At 45.5% G+C, this 12,906-nt stretch overlaps 1 protein-coding gene across 1 annotated transcript in view; it reads left to right on the top strand.

Moving 5' to 3' along the window:
- Positions 1–12,906, top strand: part of LOC122405113 — a 142,042-nt gene that overhangs the window by 111,313 nt on the left and 17,823 nt on the right. Inside the window, exons 4-5 of the mRNA XM_043409626.1 lie at positions 318–451; positions 10,944–11,187. Of these exons, the coding sequence (XP_043265561.1) occupies positions 318–451; positions 10,944–11,187 (378 nt within the window). The remainder of the gene's footprint in view (positions 1–317; positions 452–10,943; positions 11,188–12,906) is intronic.

Here is a 12,906-nt window from a genome sequence, read left to right as displayed (position 1 = left end):
TATAAGCAAATAAATTTTAATCGAGAAGCTAGAGGGGTTTGTTTTTAAAAAACATAGAACGGACCTTATTCTACCACGCGTAAACAGTGATTAGATTATATAGTTTCGAGTTTTCTTTGCTAGTGTGCTCGAGTGGGATAGATGCAAGAAGGGAGGGAATTCTCCCTTAGGGGGAGTCGTACAGGTGTTTCCGGACCGCCGAGCCCTGTCAACCCCCGTGTCTCTAGCCGTTCGATGGTTTGGCTCGTCGCCAGACGTCGAGTTAGCGGCGCCCATAGCAGTCGCGTGTGCTAAACGACGTAATTATTATGCCTTAGACGCCCCAAAAACCGACCCGACGATCGGCATCCAGAAGGAGCGTATAGCAGTAGGCGAGACACTCCGGGCGAATTGCACCACTGGCAACTCCAGTCCCGCCTCCGCCATTACGTGGAAGCTGAACGGGGATCTCGTAAGTATATCGCCAGCCAGATACCTCTATCTCTCTCTCACCTTCCACCCCCCCACTATATACGTCCCCGAGCCGTAGCTACGTGACCTTACTGGATGATTAAAGTTCCACACGAAAGACACCCCCGCCACGTCTTCTCACCCGCGCCACTTCGCCGTTCCGTTCCATTTACCTTCCGCCCGTTTGCGCTATCCTTCGTCCCCCGCGCGTTCGCGCCTCGGCTAGGTGGCTACCAATCCATTGGCCAACCACCCTTTTTTTTAAACAGATAGTTCCTCAATCCCTTTTCCATCATATTTGAGCAATAAAAGTCGATGGAAGTGGCTACTGATCGGGCAAGATTTAACTATCCCAGAAAAAATTGGTGTATAGCAAGCTAGAATGTCAACCATCTTTAGTCTGTTCGAAACCACTCTTAATCGTTCGTGAGTTCTCCAAATAGTTTACAGCGAGTGTGACCACCCACTGATGGTTTCTAATTCAACGTTCGTAACTTTAATTCGCATACTTTCCTTCTCCGGAGTAAAACTAATTTGCGATATCTTCTCACGTATCCGAGTCGAAAACTTTTATACGGAACATTTTGCACGCGCGCGGCCGCAACCTCAATTTTCACTCCAAACAAATTGCACGTCATAACCACAATGACACACAGCCATCGTTTATTCAACGCGGGCATGCGATTGCCACGATTGTTATAATAAACATCAATTATGGAAGCGAAACGATTCGACGTTTTAGCGGGTCGACGATGCAAAAAAAAAATGATAATTTTCGTGGCGTCGAGCTACGTTGTTTTCCATAGATCGACGTCTAATTTATACGATCCCGGCCAGCCAGCGAGCGCGCGAAATAAAAATTCGAAACGGGGCGCCGCGGTTTGCAATAATAACGCCGCGCGATTATTTCAAGTGAATTATTAATGTTCCCGATATTACCGGGGCCGAGGCAAACACATTCTCGGGTCCATTGTGACGGATTAATTAGTTAGAGCAATTTGATGTTCCGCTTATAATTCGTAATTAATTTGCGTCCGCGAACGAGTTATTCCGACGTGTACGGTGGACGTGTAAACACGCGTGAACATTTATGCTCCGGGGCCGCGATTCGGCGGTTTGTTTGACAAACGGCAATTATTTCGTCGCGGGCGTCAAAAATGATTCTCCGCGGCATCGTTCTGTGCCAAATCGAACACTCCTCGGACCGTTATATCGGATTTGGGATCCTGAAATCTCCGTTTACGTTTCGAAGCTATGCAATTATCCTCGTTATTACAGAAATAAATCCCTCCATATGTTAAAAGAAGGATGTTCTCCGTATTTTATTTTTTCTTTTCGCTTGTACTGAAACTCTGGTTGATAAAATATCAACAAAATGGGACTGGTTGCTGCAGAAAACGTCCTCGACACGACCGATTCGAACACCAAGATGGCGACGACCGATGGCGTAGCGAAACTTCTCCGTGAGGCGGATAAATTTTGAAAGAATCCTCGAGGTATGCTCCGCATACCTTCGAGCCCTCGATCCCATTGCTCTGCTCGGCGAATCTCTTGTGCGAGGGTAATTCGATGTTAAAAAGCTTCGGATGAAATATACCTCGCTCCACTTCTTCTATAAATTTTCAAAACATTGAGAGACGAAGAAATATCGCCGCTGAGAATATTCTCTTGGACATAATTCCCTTTCGGTGGGAACGGTAAATTTGGTAAAATTATCGGAGAAGCTTACGACGGAATCAATAACGCTGGTAGCAGTCGTGATTCACGAAGCGACTGAAAAAGATATTTATGGGTCAAAGTTGAAACTTATTTGGAGATTGTTCCGTGCAAAGACATTTTATAAGCAACGACGGGGCTTGATAATAAGTAAATAGATCGAGGTCCGGTCGAACCGTTGTATCGGTAAAATATTAACGGCGAGAACGAAATCGCTACGCTGAAAAAGGTATCGTAATATCCATTTACGAAGCCAGGAAGGCGACGATAAATCAGACGCTCGCCTGACGCGATAAGCGATGGAAGGGCCGAAGATAAACTAATGAGTGTCGTTTCCTCCAGTTACGCCTTTTATACATTTCTTTTATACCCCTGTCTTTCGGTTTAATCGAGGTCGTTTGTCCCGGCGAAAGGTCCCACGGCAAATCTCGCGAATGCTAGCCAACGACAGAATATTTAGAGGAGCAATTCTCCGGAATCCAATTGAACAGAAATTTCATCCTAAATTCGGGGGAAATACGCGTGATCGTTCACGCGGAGAAGGTCGGAGGTCTCGGGGGACCCCAGGGAAATACGCGAGCGCATAAACATATATGAAATCCGTAAGCTCTTATGGGAGTCAATATCGTCGAGAACGGTTAGACAGAATAATTATATTTTCGCGAAATTCTCCACGGCTTATAAAATCAGGAAATAATTCGTGAAAATAACATCGATGATATCCCATCTCTTCGATGAATTTTTATCTCTAGTCCTTTGCTTTCAAGTTTTCAACAAATTCCCTGACTGCAAGTGACTATCGTATACTGTAAAAATTTTACAGTTACAGAGATACAAATTTATTTATATAGAAATAATTCGTCGTTACTAGGGGTACATGGTATTTTTTTTCGTTCGGAACGTTTGGTTTGTTTCCCCCGATTGTCGAACGATCTCCCGTTCGTTTCGCGAAGTCGTATAAAACAGCACAATATGGAAATGCGTCCATTTGTTCCGCGAGCCGGTTAAATCGAGCGTCGAACCGAGAATGGAGAAAAAAAAACACACACATACACCCACACACAATGGACGGGGAAGGTAACGAACGGAAGCAATCGACGTTCCTTCGATCAGCCGATGTTTTCGTCGATCGAAAACATATAACTCACTCTGGCCGTTGTAACCGGTTAAATGCGCCTGGGCCGTTGCGATTTAACGGAATAATTTGGCTGATTTAACAAATACCGCGGAATAACGATTTATTTGCATACGAGGCACCGTAACCGTTCGCCCCACCTACGCCGCCATTCCCCCGATTGCACGGATATATCTCGATGGATCCCGATAAATTTAATTCCCGCCGGTGCACGGTGCGCGAAACCTCGACCCAGTCTGTCGCTGAAACGCCAAATAACTAGTTACAGCACTGCGAACTGATTGAAAAACAAAACGGGACACGCCCGCGAAAAGATCAAGGAAAATTACGAAAAAAAGCGGGAAGAATTTTCGTGAAAGAAAAGCTCTCGGGAAGGATAAATCCTGTTCGATGGATTTGGAAGATGGCGGACGATCACGGACTTAAAAGAAAAGTGCAGACCATGGACGAATGGAACGGAGCAATAGCAAATACGGTGCTCTTCGTATCTTTGAATATGAAATTAAATATAACTGTTTGAAAATAGAAGACAGTATTATTCACTTTCCTCGACAAGACTATGGATTATTTCACGAATATTGTAACATTATTCGGGAAGCTGAATTTATCGCTTGGCTTCCGATTTATTTTGCGTATGTGTCCGTTCAAGACAGAATGGTCAAATCGTAGGATGGTACGTTGCTGGTGGAATCGTAACAATACAGACAACTGACAATAATAATTGTTTAGATCGCATGTTTCTTTAGATCAAATATCCTTAGAACTTGGCGCTTGCGTGACGAACGTGCCATTCGCGGAGAAAAGGTCCGTCCATCGGGCAAAGCAGGAAAGACATAAGGGGGAGTTATGTCAGCAAGCTATTAGCCAGGAACGTGTTCTTAGCAGTGTTCAAGTTCCGAGAAAAGTTCGCAATTGGAGGGCCCCGGAAATCCTACGAAACGTTGCCCAAGGCTTAAATGGGCCGCGATGTCGTGAAGGAAACGACGCCGTCGTTATTTTCCCGACGACTACCTACGCTTTTCCATTTTCAGCTCGGATTCCCGTTGACTTGTTCCCGTTTTCGGGACGGTAAAGTCTATCTAACGTCAGCAAACGCTACAATAGCTCCCCTAATAGATCAGGATCTCGTCTTCGTTCCTCGTGTATCGTTTAACCCCCGCTTCGCGAAAATTCGCTTTCCCTGATTACGTTCGAAAGGGAAGGAAACGTATCAGCGAATATCGCTTCTTGTTATGCAAAACTAGCCGAGTCGAACAATTATTGTTACAATGAAATTTCATTATTATTAGACTGGCGGTAGTTGAAACTATTTATGGACGATGTAATATTATTATAGCAATATTTCTGCAAAATAAATTGTATATACTTTCCACTAAAACATGATGATCGATTATACAACGCTTGACTTTCAAGAGATCCGATTCTAATTACTATTTACGAAATTAATTTATCGCGAAGGGAGGCTCGTCGTGTAACAGATATTGCAGAACACTTTAGAGAAGTCCCTTGGAAGGTGCGTTTGAAAAACGGCCCTTTCCGAGTGCTTCGAGTGAGTTTAGCGTCGCTAAGTTGAACACGCGGGAATATGACTCGCGAGCAGTGGTTTTTAAACGTTGTCAGATAAAAAAAATGCATCAATGAGAAACGGTACGTTCGACACGATGCGAGAAAAGCTCAGCTCTACGGTTGTCAATGAAACTTCAATGATATTTGCTAATCATATACGTTCCGTATGCGATGATCTCTAACGATGGGTTATTAATATTACAATTTTCTCGAAAACTTCCTATACAATTTTGTTATTCTTGACTTTCGTCTTACTCTTGACAACGATTTGCCTTCATTTTATTCAGAATAACGTTTGAACAAGTCAGCAGTCACGGCGCGTTTCACGCGTACTTCGGTTCCCAACCCCGCTCGTTTCCGGTTCACGCGTCGATGGCTTCGGCGCGGGCTGATTTATTTGACGAAATAATTTTCCCGGCGTCGCTCGACGGCCCGGCAAAATAAATTCGGCCGCTTTATGGGCACGGATCGGTTATAATTAACGCGTGCCAGCGACGTAGTTGAAAGCCGTTGAATTAGTTTCCTCATCGCGAGCGGAGCGAGACCGGGGGACACCGTCTCGAGCGTGACTGAAAATTCGCGTGTCTGGCCACCGACGCCGGTTAACAATGGCCGCTGGAAAGTGCACCGAGCCAGCAGTTTCGTTCGCCCTGCTATTTTCGGCGGCGGGGCGAACGGTACCCCGAGATGCGTGTCGCCCGAGAGGACCCGCGGAGCAAACCCCGGCCATTGTCGACAACTTTCTCTTAATGTTCCCGGCCGCGTTTCCCCCGGGTCTCAACGTTTCCCGGTTTCGTATCGTTGTTGCCCCGGCGACGAGATTCGGGAGGGGTGCGGACGAACGGCATTCTTTCGGCACTCGCGATGCTAAAAATTCCTTTCATCGCGAGCGAGGCGAGCCCGTGAAATCGCTGAGAGGAAATATTCGATGCGGAATTCCGTGCCTTTTCTCGGGCAGCCGTGGCCGGGCTGCCTCGACGAGGATACAAATTGAAGAGTTTGGATTATGTTCCTCGTCTTGCCCGTGGGGTAATCCGATGGGCGAGTATTCGCCCGGGGCTGCGAAACAAAGAACGAAACTCCGCGATCGAGCTAACTTGCAACAGCGACGCCGACCGTCCGTGCATATTACCGTGTTCGTTCTCGATATAATCGAAAATATAAACTACACGGAATTATTATTACGTCCAGAGTACGGTTTCGTATAACCGGGGAAATAACTTTGATTTTATTTTAATTATCCCTGTAATTTCCCGTGCGTATATATTCGAATAATAAAATTGTTGTTAGCGGATTCCGTCGCGAGGTATATTCTGCTACATCGTCGTCGAAGGTACGAAATACGCTATTCTACGGTCGCGCCGACACCAGTCCACGAGTTTGTCGCCTAGATTCCAGCGCAGGAACACAGGACCCAATGAACAAAATTACATTCAGCTGAAACAAGTCCACCGTAGGGCGTAACGCTCCTCAAGGACTACGAGAATGCTCGTGTCCGCATTTTCGCTCGTTCTCTCGGCCCTCTGGAACAGTCGAGTTGGCCACTGCTTCGAGGAGCAAACGAGGTTATGCAGCAAACGGACCAGCGACGACAAGAGCCGCGCAGTAAAGTATAAAATATGAAGCTCGACGATGCCGTGAGATCTCTGTCTTCCAGCGTTTCACGACCGCGTTCATTGTCTACTTGTTAAGGCGATGGAAACGCGGCGAAAACATTACCGGCCGTTCGTATAAACTTCTGCAAAACGGACTTCGTCTAAATAGACTTCCAGCAAGCGGGCGAAAATATTTTAATCGGTCTACGTGGGACTTCTAACTGCGCAGTAGTCGTTCAAAATTGTTCAGGTTCGATCTACTCGTGATACATGACTCTCCTTAACTCCGAAACGATCCTTTTTTCTATCTAAAATACTGGTTATAAGGGGAAATCTAAGTAGAATGTATCGACGCTTGGTCAGACGCCCGAGGTAAACATTGAAAAATTAAATATATTCACGGATAAAATGAAAAGTTCATTTTCAATAGAATTCCAAGCTCTGCTAGATCAGATCCTTTAATTGGCTCTCAAAAAATTATCGTATGTATACAAGTAAGTGAAACGTATCCACGTTTGGTCAGACACCTGAGTAAGTAGTATATATCGGTGCCTAGGTAAACACTGAAAAATTGCGTATATTCATGGACAATATAAGCAATTTATTTTCAATAGAATTCCAAGTTCCACGTATCTACGCCTGGTCAGAACGCCTGCTAAGTAGTATAAGTCCGCATTTGGGTAAACATAGGAGAATCGAATGAACTCTTGGGAGATTAATTTCGTAACCAGAGGCCGATCATTGACTCTTCATACAGTAGCAATCATGCAAAGGCTACTGGAATGAACCTACGACTGGGCATTAAAGATGAAGTGGAGTGTATTCGTGCCTGGGCAGACACGTACAGTATAAAATATGAAGCTCACGACGTCGTGCGATCCATCCTCGCCTATTTCGCGGCCACGTTCTTCGTCTGCTTGTTAAGGGCGGTGGTATACGCGAACTTTCCCGGCTATCCGTGCAAACTTCTTCCGCGAAATATACTTGGTTGCTGGCGCCTCGCGATCAAGGGAAGAAGTTCGTGGCTTAGCCGCGGATCGATGGAGGAAAATTTGGACCCCGGTAAAGTGTATTGGACACCGATGAATATTTAACGCGTCGGATCCCACGCCTCTACCTCGAACGGGAACAGTACGACCCACTACCGAAGCTGTGGAACTATTTATTCCCGCGTAGCTTTTATTTTCTAGTCGCAGTAGTTCCGTAGTCGCGTTCGTAGAAGGATAATAGAAAAGTTTTACGAACGTGAAATCGTTATTTTTGTCGTGGAACTTTTCCAGCGAAATCAGAGAACAATAAGAGGAGAGGGCTTTCATCTAGATACTGAAGAATCTGACATTCTGTCATACTTAATTATACAGGCCATTCAACGAACAAGGAAAAGTTATTCTTCCACGAGTTACTGGAACGGGAAATCTGAAATTAGTTTGACAGGGTTGATCAGCGGGACCACGCTTCGCGAGTGGAAGTTTCCATGAATTTTCTAGGGGTTTCAGCTTCCAAGTACTTTGACCCCTTTCGTGGATAGTGACCTTGGATAAGATAGCAGAAAACGGACGACCGAGGTGTTAAAAAGGTGGATACAGGGTAGCAGCAATAAGGACTTCGTCAAGGAGCTCTTAAACAGGATCAACGGGGGGGGATTTTCAGCGCGAAGTTTCGTTCCGCCGCGCGGGTCGAAGTTCCGTGGCCCCGTTTAAAACCGTAATTGCACAACTTACAAAAATTCTCTCTGCGTCGCGCGTCTCGAGCCGTCAGCTTCCGTTTCGTGTAAAGAACACGACCTATATTCCCCCCGCGAGGGATCCGTCGACGGAATTTTGCATGAAGCAGTATGTTACGGTGACGCCGGATGATAAACGACGGCGACAGGAATTTTGAGAAAACTCGTAGAATTTACAGCGGCGCGGAATTTCGCGGGACACAAAACACTCATAAAATCTATATGTAATGTGACAAACTGAAAATACAGTTTCCTCGCAGCGAAATTTTATAGACGAACGGCTGAATTGCATTTTCAAGCGTGTCCGCGTTCCGTCGAGCGCTCGATATTTCACGAGCTCGAGCGTTCGATTGTTATTTACGCGTATTAATTTTTGTGTCGTACGCTAATTGGTAGTTTTTCAAGCAACTATTCTGTGCAGGAAAGGTAGAACGGTATGATGCGTTGGAGCGTTTCGAGGCACGAGAAGCGGAGAATATTTGCGAACAGACTGTCGCGATCCGGGAGCGGCGAAGAATGGCAACGACCGTCATCGCCGGGCGCCACTTCCGCGGAACGTTATCGGTTAATTAATATCTTGTTTAAACTGCCGCCGTCGTCATTATTGCGTTACCGGGCCGGTCCTTTTAACGATCCTCTAGATAAATACTAGAACCCGATACCATCCTCGAGACTCGAACGCTCCGGCTCTCCCGCAGCCAATTCAATTCCGCGGCTCCCGTCGAAGGCGCCGCGGCGTGATTTTCCCCGAGCAAACCTCGTCTGGTGGGCAGAGATGAATCTCGTTCCTTTCTCCTAAAGATGTTACGCAGTTTCGTTGCTCTTAACGTAAATGAACGAACGGAGCGCGCAGGCTCCGGGCCCCGCACCCTTTTCGATCTTCTTCCGACGGTCTTGGTTTCTTTTTTCTCTCGCCTCCTTCGTTCCCCGCCCCCGGGAAAAAAGAAACGAGGACCGAAAGGGGTGGCGAACGGCGACGCGGAAGGTACCAAGAGTCGCTCGGCGTTATTACTTCGGGGAACAAACGAGGCCGTGCATTAAGTCCGCGGACTCGCGACGACGCCGGCGTCTTCATAAAACATAATGCATAAAGCTCGCCGGTGTCGCGCGACGCGTCTCCCGCTTTACGCTTTCCGTTTCCCGCGTTACCGCCGCGAGGTGATCCCGCGACAACCTCTTCACGGGCGTTATCGATGGCGATGCCGAGCGCAAAACCACGGACGAGATACACGAGTAGACCTTACACCTTATAGACTGCGGTCTGAAAATCTGGAGGCGATTTTAGCGTCATCGTCTCATGGATAGCGGTCATTTGAGAGATTATTCACTGAATAAGTATTGATGGACAAACAGATGTAGAGTTTTTAAGAAAAATCGAAGGGGGTCGGTGCAGAAATTTTTGGCGAAATTAAAAATTTTCAAATCATTCTAAAAAAATTATTTTTGGCTGCAGGGGTCGATTACAATCATTTTTTTTTAATAGACATACCCACGAAATCCTACGTACTTTCGAGAAAAAAATTCTTTACCGAAAATACAATGCCTGACCATATATGCCTGTTTTCCCTAAAATTTTCGGTGAAATTAAAAAATTTCAAATCATTCTGAAAAAATTATTTTCGTTTGCGGGGGTCGATTTCAATCATTATTGGTGAATACATGTAGCCTCGAAATCCTACACACTTTCGAGAAAAAAATTCTTAACCGAAAATATAGCCTCTAGTCAGAAATGTTTCCTAAAAATTTTTTTTTCGCGTGTCTTGGTGTTCGAGAAAATCGATTTCGGAAAGGTGAGTTTCGACACAAGGATCTTGTTATATATCTTTGGATAATTATAGCGAATCTGTGTATGAAATTGATTGAAGGTTCCATTAAATCAAGTTTGATTAAAACGCGCGCGTGTCCCGAACAGTCGAGGAACAGATTATCCCAAAAATAAAGACGGCTAAGGAAAATAAATAATTACCACGGTTTTCGTTAAATTTTACGCGCCTCCAAGATAATATCGCGTCGAAAGTGAACCACAGTTATAACGGAGGACAGTTTTCACCGTGATCGCTCACCGGTTAGCAGCTACTTGTCTGCATATTCATCAGCGTGTAATTAATACGTTTAAAAACAGGTAATGTTTGTACCATCGTGAAACCTGCATCACGTTTCCAAACAACACTCATTTCGCGCTAATATAAACACGGTATAATAATTCATGCCTTGTACATGCTTGTACTCGGTAACGTATATAACACCGCGTTTCAGAATTAATCTGTTTCATTTTCGGCTCGCTAAATATTTATTTGAGGTGCACGCCTGTTTTCTTGCATTATTAACGCGCGAATATTCCACCGCAGCTCGCACGCAGTGAAAGTAATCCGCAGCTAAATCTTCCGTGAAAGTTCGCGTGCACGCGCACGAACAAACGCACACACACCCACACGCGTACGCGTGCGAGAGAAAAAAAACAATTTCGCTTCTAGACGGTAATTTATTGCCGCTTTAGCCTTCCGAATGAGGGCCATTTCCATTTAAAGTGTTACCCACGCAGCCTGTGTGACAACCTGATGTAATTACATTTTTACATCTCTGGAAATCGTCGACTAAATATTATCTGAAATTATTATATCGAGATATTCCTATTCCAAAATTAAAATTTAATTGAAAACACGCCGTTATTTATGTTTCAAATTGGCTGGAGAGACTGAAAGGATCGAACTTCACCTACTTATTTAACAACGATTTGTGTTTTACTTTGGTGTCGCAGATCGCAAACGACAGCCTGCAATTCAGATCCAGATACTTCGAGATCCCTCAGGACGATGAGTCGATGGTGTCGAAATCCACGATAGACTTCAAGGTGACTAGCGAAATGTTTCGAAACGGAAGGCTGCACCTGCGCTGCACGGCCTCCATCGCGGACGTCTACCGGAAATCAGCCGATATCGAAATCAACGAGGACGCGCCGCGTATCGCGTCCATCACGGGGGAATCACCGCCACGAGGGCCTCGTGAGTAAACCTTCTACATATAAACTCCTATTTATTATAGAATAGTCAACCAAATTACACAGAATATACCAACAGCTAGTTTTGAAATATCGAGTGAAATTGGCAACAGTATATCCGTGTCCCTTCGATACACTTATCAAATCCCTTACGGTTCACCTATCACGCCGCACCCTATATACTCCTAACGACCATTTATCAAAAACTCACGTTCCAGCAGTAATCTCCTCCGCAAAACGTTGAAAGAATGCTTCCAACTACAATACCCGGTCAAATCATCCCCGTTCCCGCCATCCATTAACTCGGTAAACACTGCTAATAAAGGAAACTCCGGCCAGTGATACGGTTCCGGTGCTCCCGTTAACAAGGTAAACTCGCGAAAAAGAATTCTAATGACTCAGCGGATAGCTCGTTCATCAAAATGCTCGATATCGCTTCGAACATTGTTTCAAACTGGATGTTCGGAATTCATCTCTTCCGCCTCTGGACGTCCCAGCCGACAACAGAAAATTCTGCTTTCCCCGGTGTCGTTAAACCGAGCCATTCGATTCCGGCCATTTATCGGGCTCGTAGATCCGAATTGTACCAAGTGGCGACCGGAATCGTCAACACGGACGCGGATCGAAGTCTTCGTGAGCTTCGAAACTGGGGCTAAGCGATCGTCGAGGCGTTTTGGGTTCGGCCTTAATATCCAGCGAGATCGTCGCCGAGAACAATGCCCGCGACGGTAAAATTCAGCCGATCAGACCGAATAGGATAATACGATCGCCATGCAGCGTCCGGCTAGACGCTCCGGGCTCTATCGATCGAATCGCGTTGTTAATTGCGTCGTTACGATCCAACGAGGCGAACGGATGTCCGGGAATTTTATCTTCTTTCCGACTCGCTGGCTCTGATTTCTCAATGCACGCCACGGAACACGACGGGTAAAGGAAGACGAGAAATCGACCGGCAGTCCCGTACAGGGAACCTGAAATCGGTCGCAAGGAGTTGCCATCGAGGTTCGTGAATGCTGTCGTTACGCCACAATGTCATAAACTGGGATTCTTCGAGAACTATGCGTCGCTTTGGCCCTGTGAACCCCTTACTTAGCGCGTTAAGACTTCCGAGAATTCTACGCTGTACAGGGCGAAGCTAAACTTTAGACGATCGTAAAGTGCAGATCTTTCCTGAGATTAGATAGAGGAAGTGAGGAGAGATAGATGTCTTGACTCAGATTTTTAGACTAAAGTGGCATAGGGTGTTGACGAAAATGTAGGAGTCTCCTTCGGGATCAATTCCTCGCGTCAATACGGATCGAAAAGTTCTTTTCCGTTTTACAATCTGTGGCTTCGTTGGCGAGATATAAGCAGTTGAAGTTTGAGCATATTTTCTGCGAGGTGCGCATGCGCGATGAGCGATACAAATGGCGCCCATCGAGACTCATGGGTAAACTTTAACTGCTCGAATCTGTATAACAAAGCTTCGAATTGCGAAATGGTAAAGGACTTTTCGATTTCTTTTTTCACAAAGATCCTAAAGATCGGCATTTTTGTTGTTATTCTGTATATCGTATTAATTATCATCGAATATAAAGATAGAAGAACGAAATATCTGTCCTGGATAGACAAGTAACTGTTCCACAATGTAGAAACATTCATAGTACAGGATAAAGGAACGTCACAAATTACGTTTGGTTTTTAATTACACAGAATACGTAACAGAATACGCGGTAGTCCATTT

The sequence above is a fragment of the Colletes gigas genome, unplaced genomic scaffold (genome assembly GCF_013123115.1).
Source record: "Colletes gigas isolate AHSC1104 unplaced genomic scaffold, ASM1312311v1 Colletes_gigas_Sc00004, whole genome shotgun sequence".
Taxonomy (NCBI): domain Eukaryota; kingdom Metazoa; phylum Arthropoda; class Insecta; order Hymenoptera; family Colletidae; genus Colletes; species Colletes gigas.
Note: the sequence above shows the minus strand (reverse complement) of the source record. Positions and strands in the feature narration are given on the sequence as shown.